Source organism: Manihot esculenta, chromosome 9 (assembly GCF_001659605.2).
Source record: "Manihot esculenta cultivar AM560-2 chromosome 9, M.esculenta_v8, whole genome shotgun sequence".
Classification (NCBI taxonomy): Eukaryota; Viridiplantae; Streptophyta; class Magnoliopsida; order Malpighiales; family Euphorbiaceae; genus Manihot; species Manihot esculenta.
In genome coordinates this window covers 8,755,406-8,770,895 of record NC_035169.2, presented here as the reverse complement: position 1 = coordinate 8,770,895, position 15,490 = coordinate 8,755,406, and the positions used below count along the sequence as shown (strand labels likewise).

At 33.6% G+C, this 15,490-nt stretch overlaps 2 protein-coding genes and 1 non-coding gene across 3 annotated transcripts; 2 read left to right on the top strand and 1 right to left on the bottom strand.

The window, feature by feature from the left end:
• The first annotated feature begins 2,826 nt into the window (after positions 1–2,826).
• LOC110622488 lies at positions 2,827–3,892 on the top strand. The gene has a single exon (XM_021766996.2). It carries the CDS (start codon positions 3,069–3,071, stop codon positions 3,672–3,674), a length of 606 nt encoding a protein of 201 aa, XP_021622688.1. The 5' UTR covers positions 2,827–3,068; the 3' UTR covers positions 3,675–3,892.
• Positions 3,893–7,180: 3,288 nt separating this feature from the next.
• LOC110623175 lies at positions 7,181–8,697 on the top strand. Its single transcript, XM_043960122.1, has 2 exons — positions 7,181–7,981; positions 8,053–8,697. The coding sequence occupies exons 1-2, from the start codon at positions 7,181–7,183 to the stop codon at positions 8,695–8,697; spliced, it is 1,446 nt and encodes a 481-aa protein (XP_043816057.1).
• A 1,347-nt stretch (positions 8,698–10,044) lies between these two features.
• LOC122724726 lies at positions 10,045–10,140 on the bottom strand. The gene has a single exon (XR_006352179.1). It is a non-coding gene; the product is annotated as a small nucleolar RNA Z266 (small nucleolar RNA).
• Between the last annotated feature and the right edge of the window lie 5,350 nt (positions 10,141–15,490).

The window sequence follows — 15,490 nt, the reverse complement described above, 5'->3', positions numbered from 1 at the left end:
GCATGGCCCGAGGTAGAGTCCACCAACCTGTTGATGGACGACAAAGGGTAATGATCTTTCAGACATGCTTTATTCAGGTCGATGAAGTCCACACACATTCTCCACTTTCCGTTAGCTTTTTTTAGTAAAACCGCATTGGCCAGTCATATGAAATACTATACTTTCTTTATTAATCCTATACTCAAAAGTTTATCAACCTCCTCTTTGATTACCTGCTGCCTCTCTGGTGCGAACTTCCTTTTCTTTTGTTGGACTGATTTAATGTTCTTGTCAGTAGATAGTTTGTGAGTGACAAGAGTCGGGTCTACGCTTATTACATCTTTTGGGGACGAAATAAAAGTCGACACCCAATTTTTCAACAATTCTATCAGATGAGTCCTTACTTTACCAGTTAGGTGCTGTGTCGAATCATACCTTCCGCTCCTTTCCTATTTGGACCTCCTCTATCGGATCTGTCGCTTCTAGCTTTATGTGAGAATTTAGTTTTTTCAGCAAGTCAAAGGGCATGGTTGCTTTCCTGAAACTTTTTGTTGGGTGTCTGTAACCTTATTTGGCTATCCTCAAATGGCCTCGGATCACTGTTATGCCTCATAGAGCAGGAAGCTTAAGACACATAGCATTCATATTAATAATGATACCGTGGCAGTTTAGGACTGGACGGCCGAATATCGTGTTATATGCAAATGAGATATCTACCACCGCAAACTCTGCGTATAACTCTCGCTTATATCTCTCATCACTCAACACCAGAGGGAGGTTAATAGTGCCCAATACTGTCACAGTCTTGTCTCTTAATCCTACTATAGGATAAGGCTCTAGCAAGGCTATTTTTATCTAAGTCTAACTTATTAAAAACATTTAATATGAGAATATTAACATAACTAATTGTATCCACAAGCACCTGCCTTACTTCATATCAGTTTAGCAGGACCTTAATAACCGATGGATCGTTTTGAAAGAACCCTACCACCTTATTAGCAGGATCGAACCTTACCTCTTGTTTGCCCCATAACTCTTGATGGATAAATAGGACATCCTCTGCCTTGCGCTTATTTTTTCTATTACCCTTATTCGATCCTTCCGTAATGACATGCACTATTCCGGCTATTTTGAGAGATCGGAGAAGAAAGAGATCCTCTTTTTTTTTTAAGAGAAAGGAACAAGAAATCGATTTCAATCCAATGAACAGATAGAGTTCAATGGAGCTTTTAGCAGTGAAATCAAATGATGTTGCAGAGCTTAAATTGATGACGTGGCTGGAATGGGTCTGGACTGTGAATGGCCTAAATCTGCAAGAGAGGCAGTGTGAGGTGGTGGTGGGTACCAACGACAGTCACTCTGATGCTTAAGTTAGTATCTAGACGAGTAGAGAAAGTGTAATGAATTGTTTAGAATTTTAGTATTTGAAAATAACGTACTTTGCTCTCTATGATTCTTTTACCTTTATATCGTAAAATATAAAAATGAACATGGCATTAAACTGATAATCCGGCGGTAATGTGGTCGTTTACTTGATGCAAAACATCACTAGCTATTTAAGCGAAAATCTCACTATATTAGACGTAATGGAGCCACTCTGATGCTTAAGTCAGTACCTAGACGAATAGAGAAAGTGTAATGAATTGCTTAGAGTTTTAGTGTTTGAGAATAGCATACTTTGCTCTCTGTAGTTCTTCTACCTTTATATCGTAAGAGATAAAAATGAATATGGCATTAAACTGATAATCCAGCGGTAATGTGGCCGTCTACTTGATGTAAAACATTACCAGCTATTTAGGTGAAAATCTCACTATATCAGATGTAATGGAGATATGCCGGGTTGTGCTTGATAACGATAATTTTGTGTCGAGACTCAATTTGTTAAGAGATGGGCTAATCTTTTGATAATGATTCGGATGTTAAGATATTCGAATCTTTCTTACTTCGAAATACACCACATCTCTTACTTACATGATTCTTGCTGCATGGACCTATCTCGTGATGACAGTTTAAGGCTCCCTTTTAGCGGTCGTTATGGAGCATGAATATTTTTTATTAAATATATATAAATAATTAAATAAAGTAATTGTTCATTTTTATATTTTATTTTAATTACTCAAATATAATAGTAAATGTTTTATTAAAAATCTCTTTTAAGGTAAATATCAAAAAATACAATCAAACCAATTAACATTTATAATTAATCATGATTAAATTTTGATGTAATTTATAATATTTTTAATTTATTTTAAATCATTTAATATATTTCTGAGGAAATATAAATAAACATAATTTATATAATTATTATTTTATTTTATAACTATATTAAAAATGAATATTTAATTCTTATTATTAAATTATAATTTATTCAATATATTATAATAAATAAATGATAAATAATTATATTATCAATATTAGTGTCTTAAAAATATGATACACATAATTAATATACAATATAATAAGTAAAGAAAAATATTTAATTAAATAAATTTTTTGACACGTTAATTAAATAAATTTTAATAAATCATATTTATGTTTCATAAAATGTAAGTTTAATAATTTGTATTATTATAAAATAAAATTTTGATATATTTTTGGTAATTATTTTTATTTATTATTTTTATTATTAATATCGAACATAAAAATTTGTTTTTAGTTGATTATTAAAAATTGGTATATTATAATAATGTATAAAAAATTCATTTAAAATATTACAACAAATATATTTTAATAAATATACAAGTTTCACAACTCATTTTTAAAACTAACGGTTAAAAAAGAGGGGAGGGATAAGTCCCAGCCACGCCACACCCACTGCTTTTGTGCAATGATGGAAACGTGGAACAATCTTTTTGGCAACAAACAAACAGAGTCTTGAAAAGCAGCGAAAAGAAACCGACCAGAGTCTTAGATAAATTCCTTATTCACATGGACGTAACATTTTCATTGCGCCCTTTCGGACCCGAACCAACCAATTAACTCCTCACCCACATCATCCGAGACAGCGACACTTTCACCATTTCGATCGCCGCGACTCTCCGCCGCGTCACCGCCTTGCATTTCGCCCTTCTCCTTTATCTGCACTGCACATGGACCCCGCCTTTCGCCACCGTTTCCTTAACATATCCCCCTCCGCCGTCCAAGTAAACGGAAATGAAGATGAGCTGAATGAGCACGACGTTCTCTGGACCAATGACTTCGCCGAACAAAGCCCCATTCATTCCACCACCGCCAATGAAAGTATTAACCGCAGCCGCGCATCTATCTCTCGTAACTCCGGGATTCTCGCGGCTTTACCGGAATCTAATCACCACTCTGTACTCTATCGTAAGCCTTCAATTCCTTCGTCGTCCAAGTCAATTCCGTTGATACCGAGGCCACCACAGGGTGAGAGAGAATACGCGTCACAATCTGTTCCTGGTGCGAGGAAGCTGAACCAATCAGCTCCTATGAATGTACCAGTACTGTCAATTGCGATGGCGAAGCAGAGGAATAGCAAGTTCCGGGAAGAAGACGACGACGACGGCGGCGGAGATGAGGAGATACTGCCGCCTCACGAGATCGTGGCGCGAGCGTCCAGAAACTCGCCGAAGACCACGTTTTCGGTGCTGGAAGGGGTTGGAAGGACGCTGAAGGGGAGGGATCTGAGACAGGTGAGGAATGCCGTATGGCGCCAAACTGGATTTCTTGATTGATATATTATTTCTTCGGAAAAAAAAAAACTATGTTATTCTGGCTTCTCACTGTGAGATATTTAATATAGTGAATTTGGCTTTTTTTTTTTAAAAAAAAAATTTAAAAATTTGAATTATTGGTTTAGACTGATGTACTATCTATATGGATTAGATTCATGGAGTAGAATATGAACTGATCTTCATTAACTATAAGTTATTGGTTTCAGCTTTTGTTTCCACTGTTTTCTGTTGTAATGGTGGTTTCCGACGAAGCTCCAATATCTATTTTCCAATTTTTAGAAAAAAGGATAAATTTATATTAAAATAATGTATTTTTTTAAAATATTTAAATATTTAAATATTTTTTTAAATCATTGTTCACAGGCATTGATTACTCTAATAACCAATTCTCCCACCAACAAAATCAAGGAATTTTGGCCAGGAGATGAGATCCAAGTAATAAATAAAAAAAAATCAATTAAAAACGAAATCAAACAATAAAATTAATTTACCTAAGTAAAAAAATTAAAATTAAAATAAATTTATTTTATTTTTATAACGAAAAAAGTCAGCACAACTTAAACAATTTTCAACAGAAAAACCCCATCTGAAGCCAGCATTTGTGAGGCAACTTAAACGTGGTATTGGAGTCCGCGTTTCCAACTCGATGAGACCATTTCTAGAACTGAAACGGAGGTAAAAATAACGAATGTAAAACCGCAATTAAATTTTAATTGATTAAAAAAATTAATTCCATAATCTTTTTATATAAATATAATTTTATCATGTCCATGTATTATAATATAAAAAGGTGTCTATTGTTTTTTTTTTTTAAAATACATTAAAAATTAAAGGTGTAGAGTATGATATCTCTCATATTTATTCAGATGCATTTATTATGATATTAAACTAATAAGTGCAAGGATATCTATTATTTATACTTCAAATTTTCAAAATTGAAAACTATAAGTTATATTTTTTAAACATAAAATTTATGTGTTAATTCGTTAGTTTATTAAATATTTTTAGTTATTCTCATATTGATAAGGTATAAAGAAAATACTAAAAAAAATTTACAATGCTTTATCTTGCACAAAAATTAATTATTTATTTATATAAATATAATTATATTTTTCACAAGGTAAAATGGTAAGATTGCATGAGAAAATATTCATCTTTTTATTTTTTTTAAAAAAATTTAATATTTAATTTTTATATTATAGAAAAATCCATTAATTAATTTTTTTACTTTAAAAAATATATTAAAATATCTCTAATATTTTAAAAAAATTTATTAATTAACTTTTTTATTATTTTTAATTATTAAATATTATAAAAAATAAAATGCTCATAATTCTAAAAAAAACTAATTAGTGAATTTTTTTAAAAATTTAAAGGACTAATTAATGAATTTTTTAAAATCATAAAAATTAAATAATAAAATATTTAACAACTAAAATTAATTAAGATATTAATTAATAGACTTTTTAAAATATTATAAGTATTTATTAAAATTGTAAATGAACTAATGAGTTTTTTTATAGTATAAGAACTGAGTAATAATTTTTATTTTAACTGTAATATAGAATTTATATTAAAGTCTAAAATGAAGCAAAAATATTACAAGCACATTTCGAACTGTGATAATGTGATTATAATAGAGGCCTATTAAAATTTAGATCTAAATTCATATTTTACTTGAACATAATTTAAAAAAAAAAAAAAAAAACATGTATAAAGTATCGCTGAAAAACCAATGGTGAAAACCATTAGTTGAAAATGGCTGAGAAAACAAAAGAGATGCCAAGAAAAGTAAATACTGGAAGAGAATTATAAAAAACCAACTGAAAGCATTAACTTTCCATCCTTCCGGATAATCTGAAATCCATAAAATAGGATTTACAATGTGTTCTCTAAAAAAGTCCCCCTTGAGATAGGGGTGTCTCTAAAAAAGTCCCCCTTGAGATAGGGTGTTCCTCTCTTGTTATCTTATTTTTCCAGTAACGTGTCCCACCCTTTCTGGTACAGGACCACCTTTTCTTCCGTATGGGTTAGAACGTACGGATAATGTGGTGACCCCTCTTGTGTCAGGCGGTCATTTAATGCCCTCCGGCGCAAGGACGAACGGGGTTGTGAAGTGACCGGGCTTATTATCCTTTCTTCTCATGATAGGGTTGGAGAGAAAAAGGCCAATTTCGGAAAAGGCCGGATCTCAGGTCCGAATGAGCTGGGCCGGTCTGACTGTCGGGTTTAGCAGGAGTCTGGTCTTGAAGCGGAATGGAATGGGCCGGGCTCGGTAGGGAAGCCTTGAGGCCTCCAAGTTGCGGACTGTCCTTATGGGCCTAACCAGGGCCCGGGATAAAGAAACCTGGCGGTTATCAATTGCCCCTTTACCTCCTCATCAGTTATTGCATGAGTGATGAGGGGGTAAATATCGAGGGTCATAATGACCGCGCCGCTCAAGGACAGCCTGCCTCAAAACATCTTTTCATCTCACTATCGTTTCACATTTTCAAATTCTCCCGCTCTTCTCTGAACTTTTGCTTTCCTCAACTTTCTGTGCACTCTTGTTGGCTTCGTCTTCCTCTGCTCGTCCGCACTAATTGCTTTCCAGGTACGCCCCTTCTTCCATCATGGATAGCTCTAGCCTCCCTGATGTCATCAACCTAGAATCTTGCATCACTCCATCCAATATTAGGAACTTGGAATACCTAGACACCCCCTTTTTTCACATCCGGGCCCCTTACCGGAATGAGAGGATCGTTCTTCCCAACCCTTCTCCCCCTGGTCTGTTCGACCCTCAAAGGGATATGAGCTTAATATTCTTTGTTAAGCAGAGGGAATATGGTTTGTCCTTTCCTTTCTCTCCCTTCTTCATTGAGGTCTTCCGGTATTTCGAGATTACCCCTCGGATGCTGACCCCTAATTCCATTCTGTTCATGTCTTCTTTTGAATCTGTGTGTCTGAGCTGGGGGTTTACACCCACAGTGCGTCTGTTCGTTATCTTCTTTAGGTTAGTTAAGGCGAGCCAAAAATTTTACTACTTTGCCCTTCACGGAGGGTTATCAATTTTTTCGGGCAATAAGGACTCCATCAAGGGCTGGATGGGGGGTTTCGTGGTGGTGGAATTGAAGAAAGAGACTGGGTTGGTTTGGGATGTCGACCTCACCTGGGAGGATGTTTCCTTGGGCTGTAACGATCTGCCTCAGCTGAGTCTCATTGAGCAGGTCGGGTTCCTTCGACTGACTTCCGCTGACAGGAAGTATGACGTCGAAAAGTGTATGTTCGCGTCTAACCTTCGGGATGTCAAGGATGCAGGTACCATATGTCATTTACCTGTCTTGTTCAGTTTATACGATTTTGTTGAGAGTTGCTCTAACTTGCTTTGGTTTTTGATTTTGCAGCCTCCGAGGTGAAAATAGATCATATCAAGCCTCCCAAGAACCTTATACTATCCCGGGAGAGCATGAACGCGGCTTTGGACGCCCTTCTGGCTGGGCAATCCATTGGGAGAGGCTACTCAAAGGATGGCCGAAGTCATTTCTTCCAAATCGGCTTCCCAACCTCCTCCTCCTCCGGTTTCATCCCAGGCTCTCAGACCGAGCTCCCGACATAGCAAGTCGTCCCGGCCATCCAGCCGCAGCAGGTCGAGCTCGGCTCCCCAGTCCACTCAGGCACCCAGGTCCCCACGGGCTCCTACCGAAGGGGTGAAAAAAGTTTCGAGGGTGGCTTCTAAGTCTGCTGAAAGCACCGAACTAGCGAGGACGGACCCTGCCCTTCCTTCTGTGGAGGTTCTTGAGGTGAGGTCTGAGGCTTCTGTTGCTGAAGAGGGGGCCCCGGAGAAGAGAATGGAAGTTATTTCTACGGGCGAAGGTGCCCAGGAGGTCTCCCTCAAGGTCGTCCCTACTCCTGAGGGGACGGGGCCCAGTCCTACTGATGGTGGGAGTGTCGTGGAGAAGGTCGGGGCCAAGCGTCCTGCACCCACCAAAGTGTCTACCCCAGTTCCTGTCCCGAAGAAATCCCGGGCTTCTAGGAGACCGGCTCCAACTCTCCCTTCTCTTGAGAAGAAGAAAGAGGCTCCCGTGGTTCCTTTGTTGTCTGCTCCTGACAACGATATTTTGAGCGCGGAGGACATCACCCACCAGTTTCCCGCGAGCGTAGTCGCCGAAATCATCAAGGAGCGAATGTTTGGTGGCGTCACAGAGGCTTCGGACCCGCGCTTGCTTGCCCTTACTGGTCTTCTAGCCAGTTCCACCAGGGAGCAGGCAGTGTTCCGGTCTCGACCTCGAGAAGAGCTCGGAGACACGATCAGGGAGATGCTCCTGATGGTAAGTTGTCTCTTTTGTTTTCTTTTTGACTTTCCTTGTTTTCTTGTTCTAACGGTGTTTTTTTGTACTAGGTGATGGGCCTCTTTATGGAGGTGGATGCTCGCGACCACTCTCTCCGGGAATCCGTAGATCTCCGGATTGAGGAGGCACGCCTGGAGGAGAACCTGTCTGCCACCAGCGACGTCCGGGGCAATCTCGCGGCTGCCCGAGAGCATTCCAGGTCTCTCCAGATAGAGCTACGCACTGCTTTGGAGGCCCTCAAAAGGGTTGATGGGAGGACAACCGAGGCAGAGGAGCAACGTAACAAAGCTTTAAAGCAGCTGTCCTCCTTGAAGGAGATTCAGCGAGAGAGGGATGAGGCCCTGAGTCAGAAAGAGGAGGTCCAGCGCCAGCACGAGTCACTGAAGACAAATTTTGATGTTGTGCTGGCTCAAAGCGAAGAGGCCTTGGCTCGAGCTGTGGTCCTCGAGCAAGAGCTGACCAAGCGGGCCAATAATGAGAATGACTTGGCTCTGGCAGTAGAGACATCCAAACTTCAAAATCAGCATCTCTGCCAGGAGGTCAAAGTCCTTAAGAAAAGGTGTGCGGCCTTGCTCGAGGACGCCAAGCATGCTGAAGATAAGATTCAGCTGGAGTGCGAGGAACGCCTGAGGGAGTATAAGGAGTCGGCTGAGCTGAAAGGGGAAATCCAGCAGGCCTGTGAAGCTCATCTTTAGAGCTATAAGGACCTTTCGGAGTTGAAAACCAAAATAGCTAAGGCCTGCGAAGAGTGACTTGCGGAGTTTAAAGCTTCTGGCGAGATGAAAACCGCCATATGGAATAAAGGCTTCCGCATGTTCGTCTCTGGATACAACCGAAGCTTGAGGGATGCCACGTATAACCCTTCCACCCCCGTTGGCCGTGCTTCGCGCTGCTGAGGAAGACTCCGACAGTGAGGACGTGCTTTACGGGGAGGACGACAGACCTTTATCTAAAGGAGCTTCTCGTACTGCAGCTGGGCCTTCTGAAGCAGTTGCCGAGCCAGGGAATGAAGATGCTGGGCCTCAGGGGCAGGAGATCATCCCTTTGTAGATAATAATGTAGAAAATAGTGCTGTAGATAATGTAAATGCAGATAAAGATAGTGATGATGTACCTAGGCGTGTAAGTCCCTTAAGGACTGTTTTTCCTTCAGCAAAATAGATACTTGTAATAGACTATAATATAGGTTGTAATTATCTTTCTTTTCAATGAAATTTAATTTTTAGTTTTTCTTTTTTATTTCTTTTATACAAACAACATGAGTTATGAAGAATAAAGAATCGAATGATAACGATGTCTATTTATTACCACACTTTAAAGTACAGCTTGATGTCCTTTTACATTTGATAGCATCTCAGTATGAATATTGAGAAGAAAGTTATTGGCTACTCTAAAAGTATCAATTCATTAAAGATGGAGTCAATCACATTGTAATATATTGATTAAAAAAATTATCCATCAAACTCATACCACTACTAAATTTTTTTTCAATACCTGAAAGTTGAAAAAAATTTATTAAATTTCCATTTCTAGCCAATAATAGTGAGGTTGGTACTTCTGATATACCTAATATTTTGACATGTTTTGGGCCTTTGAAATGAAAAAGGGAAAAAAAGATTTTTTTTTTCACAACTTACGTTTGATGTTTTTGAAGTAAGATTGATATGAGAGGAGAGTTATATTCTCCTTTTATTTATTTTTTTTTATTTGTTAACGATGCCTAATGGCTTTTCCACCTTTTCCACTAAATACGCATGCGAAAAAAGACTGCAGAAAAATCGAATTGATTAATTATCATGTCGGATCCCTAAATTCAAATGCGACTTGACCCACTTAACAATTGATAGACATGATCCTAGATTCAAATGCTGACTTGACTCACTGAACAATTGGTGGTCACGTCTAGTGCTGACAGAAGACCTTACCTAAGGTCATTCTAAAGTCTGTATCTAATTTATTTTTGTGGGCCCTGACTCAGCCAGAAATAAGAGGGCCCGCAATTATCCACATTATACAACACTTAATTGAAATAAATTAACAAAACATTGGCAAGTCAGAAAATCAATATACCTCACCAGTTGAGTTCAAAATGGATCGGCTCCATTCACACATCTAATTGATTCATCATTCTGCCCAATTTTGTTTCATGAAATCAACACAGTAGAAGGAACAAATTTTAAAAATAAAACCCTAAAGAGAAATCCCTGATTTAGAGCTTGATATTGCGCGGCTAGGACTCAAAAAACTTCCACATTCATCTGGGCGATCTTAAGGGCTGCTCTTATCACCCAAAAAAAAAGGGAAAAATTGAGAGATTCATAAACAGAAACGAAGAAGAAGAAAACGAAATGAGCTGCAGAAACCCTAGAAACAGGAGAGGGAGCAGTAGCAGACATACTTGTAGTTCTGTATCTATACACGTGAGGAGAGAATCAGAGGTGGATGATGGCCTATCGAATATGGATCTCAAGCTTTACGGCCCTTCAGAATTCCAAAATCACCATTGGACCTTGAATTAAAAAGCACATGTATGGCCATGGGAGCAGAAGAAACAAGCCCCATAATGTTTTTTTTTTCAAAAAATAATAATTTTCTCTATTGAATATCATGAAAATAATTATAAAAAATGGCCCAAGGCTCTGCCCTCCGAATATTTCTTTCTTCACGATGATAAAGAAAATTTATAAAGTAAATTATAAGAATTAAAAAACCACACTTACAAATTTAATTTAATAATAAATATATTTAAATAAATCTAAAAAATTTTAAATTTTAATTCCGTTTCGGTTATTTTATATTTGAAAAAATTTTAATTTTTTTTAAGTTTGAAAAATATAAAATTAACAAAAAAATTTATTTACATTAAAATGTTTGTACATTCAATTAATAAAAAATTATCAATCTATTTTTATAATAAAATTGACTATAATTTTAATATATATATATAAATTTCAAATTTACGAATATATACAATCTGATGTGGAAAAGACTCAGAATAAAGTATATTCGTTTGGAATTAAAATGGGAATCAAATGCAATTAATAGAAAGTCCAGTTGCCAACTGCAATAATCCAAAGATAAAAGCCAAACGCTACCTTCGTTCTTTGACAGCTACATCTCCATCACCATTTACCCTAATTGCCGAAATCACATGCAATTTCACAGTAATTAATTCTATAACCCCTTTTTAAATGAAATTAAACAAAGCTCAAAACTTTAATTCTATATTGCTTTGCCAAATGTAACTAAATGCTAATTAGAGATTATAAAATATTTCTAGTCAATGTAATCTTCCCATTTGGTTTTGCTAGAAGTAAATTTACTTTTTAACGGCATACAAAAAATTAATCGCTAAAAATAATAGTTCGATTTTTAAAATATTGAATCAAATCGAAAATTTTATAAATTTAAAAAAGGTAATTTATAATTTAATTCCTGGGTATTGCCATTATTAACAAGTCAGTCCCTATATTTTTAAAAATCTATTAAAACATCCTTATGTTTTATTTCCGTCAACGAAATAGTCCTTCCGTCCTATTTTCCGTTAAAATTAGATAAAGGAGGAGAGAGAAAATTTTTAAAATCCAATTTTACCCTCAAATAAAACCATTTATTTAGTCCTTATATATTGTAATTATTAACAAGTTAGTCCTTACATTTTCAAAAATCTATTAAAATATTTTTATCTTTTTTCATATCTATTAAAACGTCCTTATTATTTTTTTCCATCAATGAAATAGTCCCTATCTTTTCTCACATATTAAAACATCCTTATCGTTTATTTAAGTCAACGAAATAGTCCCTCCTCATCGTTTCTTTCTGTCAACGAAATCGTCTCTCCCTATATTTTTAGAAATATATTAAAACGTCCTTATTGTTTCTTTTTGTCAACGAAATAGTCTCTATCTTTTCTCAGATCTATTAAAACATCCTTATTGTTTCTTTTTATCAACAAAATAGTCCCTATCTTTTCTTTCCTCTTCCTCCTCTTTCTCCTCCTCCGACTCCGAGAGAAAGAAGAAAAAGAAGAAAAAGAAGAAGAAGAAGGAGAAGAATGAGAAGAAGAAGAAGAAGAAGAAGATAAAGAAGAAAAAGAAGAAAAAGAAGCAAAAGAAGAAAAAGGAGAAGAAGCAGAAGAAGAAGGAGAAAAAACAGAAGCTGAAGAAGAAAAAGGAGAAGAAGCAGAAGAAGAAGAAGCAAAAGGAAGAAGAATTGATGAAGAAGAAAAGGAAGGAGGAGGAGGAGAAAAATAATTGGGGGTAATTTAGTCTTTTACTATATTTTTAACGGCAAAAATAGACAGAAGGACTATTTTGTTGACGGAGAGAAAATATAAGGATGTTTTAATAGGTTTCTGAAAATACAGGGACTGACTTGTTAATAATGACAATATCCAGGGATTAAATCGTAAATTACCCATTTAAAAATTATTTTAGTTCTAACTTTAATAAAGATTATATGAATAATATCATACCGAATGTTTGACTTTTAAAAATAATATTATTAAAATAAGTAGTCATAAATTAAAAAATAATAAAATGAATTTTTTAAAAAATACTGGATGAAAAATAAAAGGCAGAGAAATGAGAACGTGTACACGCTTTAATAAAAAGGAAGGATGTTTCAAGACAATTTCCAGTAGCTCACAGTCGTTGGGAAAGCACACGCTTTCTTACGCGTGAATGACTTTCTTCAAGTCTTGAAGAGGCCTACGCTTTGTTGACTTCAATTTGACTTCTTTCTTCCAACCGTTGTACACGATTTCAGCTTATTTATAAGCCTAACCACAGCAGAAACTATAGCGGTGAATTGTAATTTTTGGATAATTTTCTAAAATTAAAATTTTATGATATAAAAATAAAATATTTAAATAAATAAAAATTAGTATATGCATTTCTTTAAATGAAATCAAAAATTAAAAGAATAAAATTTAAAATTTTTTAAATTTATTTAAATACATTTATCACCAAATTAAGTTTGTGAATACGATTAACACAAGGGTTTAACTACTACTAGGGGAGAGCATAAATCGGTTTGAACTGAGAAATCGAACCAAACTGATCAATTTCGGTTTAATGATTCGGTTAATCGAAATTTTCGGTTCAGTTCGGTTAATATTTTTCAATTTATTCGATTTTCAGTTCAATTCGATTTAAACATGTTAAATAACCGAAAAATTAAAAAATCGATTTTATATATACTTTTATTAATTTTATATGTATTTTTAAATTTTACATAGATTTTTATAAATTTTTAAATACTATCATTATGTATTCAAATAATATTTATTAGTAAATTTATGTAAAATATTTATTAAATTATTCTACTGAAATTAAAAGTAAAAAATTTAAAAAAAAATTGCAGATTTCAGTTTGAATCGAACTGTATCGAACTGATTTTTATCAGTTCGATTTGGTTCGGTTATATTTTTATAATCAATTTTTTTAATTTTTAATATTTTTACAATTTAATTTTTAGTTTTTTCAATTCGATTTAGTTCAAAATCGAATCGAGCGATTGCAAAACCCTAACTACTACAATATTATTCAGTGAATAATATTTCCATTATCTTGTATTTTTGTGTGAAGAGTAATTAATTAATGCTAGTTGTTAAGCATGACAAACCAACTTTTCTTAATTGTGAAGAGTCCCCAAATGGACCAATATTTAGAAAATTAACACTAAAAATTATGATGAAGAGCATGTACAGAGCTCTCAATGTCAACCAAATTGATACTGAAAAATATAAAAAATTCCACAAATATACTATTAATTATTGACTTGTGAAGCTTTTCTTAGATTACAAGGAAACTATACTTAACACATCTTTATTTTGGGATGATTTTTGTGTTAGAAAATAATATTTTTTTATATTTTATGGCGGTTGAGATTCTTTTTGAAAAAAAAAAATTCATTTTCTAGTATTTGATAATTTTATCAACATTTTTATATATAAATTTATTAATTTTTTAGGAAATATTTTTTTTACATAAAGTATTTTTAAAAAAATATTTTTAAATATAAATTATTTTTAAAAAATAAATGAAACCTAAATCTCAATTAAAATATAAATTAGTACACCCATATCAGTTTTCAGAAAATCGCGTTACCTTTCTCTTTACGGAGGAGTATTTTGAAGGATTATTACATTTTTTCCATCATATACAGTGCATCAAGTGAAATTCCAGGAAATTTTAATTTGGAAAGTTGGAATTGACTATCATATCTTTGATAATTTGAATTAGGAAATTACAGTTTTTTTTTTTTTAATAAATGGCTCTGTTAGAGTTTAATTCAAGACTTCACAACTTTACAGATAAATTAGTTTTTTTTTTTCTTCTAAATATTTAAATATAAGTTCATATAAAATTTTTTATATATAACCTCCATTTTAAAAAAATATTTTCTTAAAAAATACTTTTGTAGTATTTGAAATGTAAAATTATACCATAATAATTCAAAATAAGCCGTAAACTATCGTTATTATAGAGTACATGATGATAAGCAGACACGTGAAAAATACAGACAACATTAAAAAAAAAAAGATCCAGACGCTTTAGTACTTGAACCATTACCAAAAGACGTTTTAGTACTTGAACCATTATCAAAAGACTCGCTCTATAATAAGGTGAGTATTGATACAAAATTATTATTATCACACACATTATGTTTATGATCGTGGAATTTTCTTTTGGTGGCTAGTGATATTCCGTATCAAATAAATAACTATATTACTATCAAATTATCAGAAAAATATTATATTTATTTTTATTTTTAGCTGTATAAAAAGGAGAAGTATAATAAAAATAAAAATACATTATTCTCTAATATTATTTTAATTTTAAGTAATTTATTGCATTTTTTTTATTTTTTAATATACTAATATGAATATCGGAGGGGCTGCCTCTCGCCTCATGTTTTTTCTCTTTTAGATTCTAACCGATTAGAATACAGTTTCGTTCCGACCACATCATTAATTTAATATTAAAAAACATCAATTATAAAAAGAATAATTTAATTTAAAGAGAAAATCAAAATTTTATTAACCCTTTTATATATAAATTTATTATTTTATTTTATTTTTAAATTAAAATAAATAATAAAAAATAATTTGTTTTTTAAAAAATATTTTCCATTGAAAATAATTTTTTATAAAAAATATTTTCTAAATAAGTGAAAACAAATGGAATCATACATTACAAATTACAAATTCATATAAATTCAGTAGCAAAAAAGATAACTTTGAAAAATACTATATAAAAGTGTTGAGGTACGAGGGGCTGCTTCTGTGTTGTCTCCACTGGACAACTCAATAATTTCGTCTTACTGCACCACCCTCACTTCAGATTTTAATAGTTTCTTTCACAGATAATAATTTTTTTTAGAAAAATATTTTATAAAAATTTGAATAATTTTGAAGGATATTTTATAAAAATATTTTATTAACAATTTTTTAATTATAAAATAATTATTTTTTAATAATTATCTA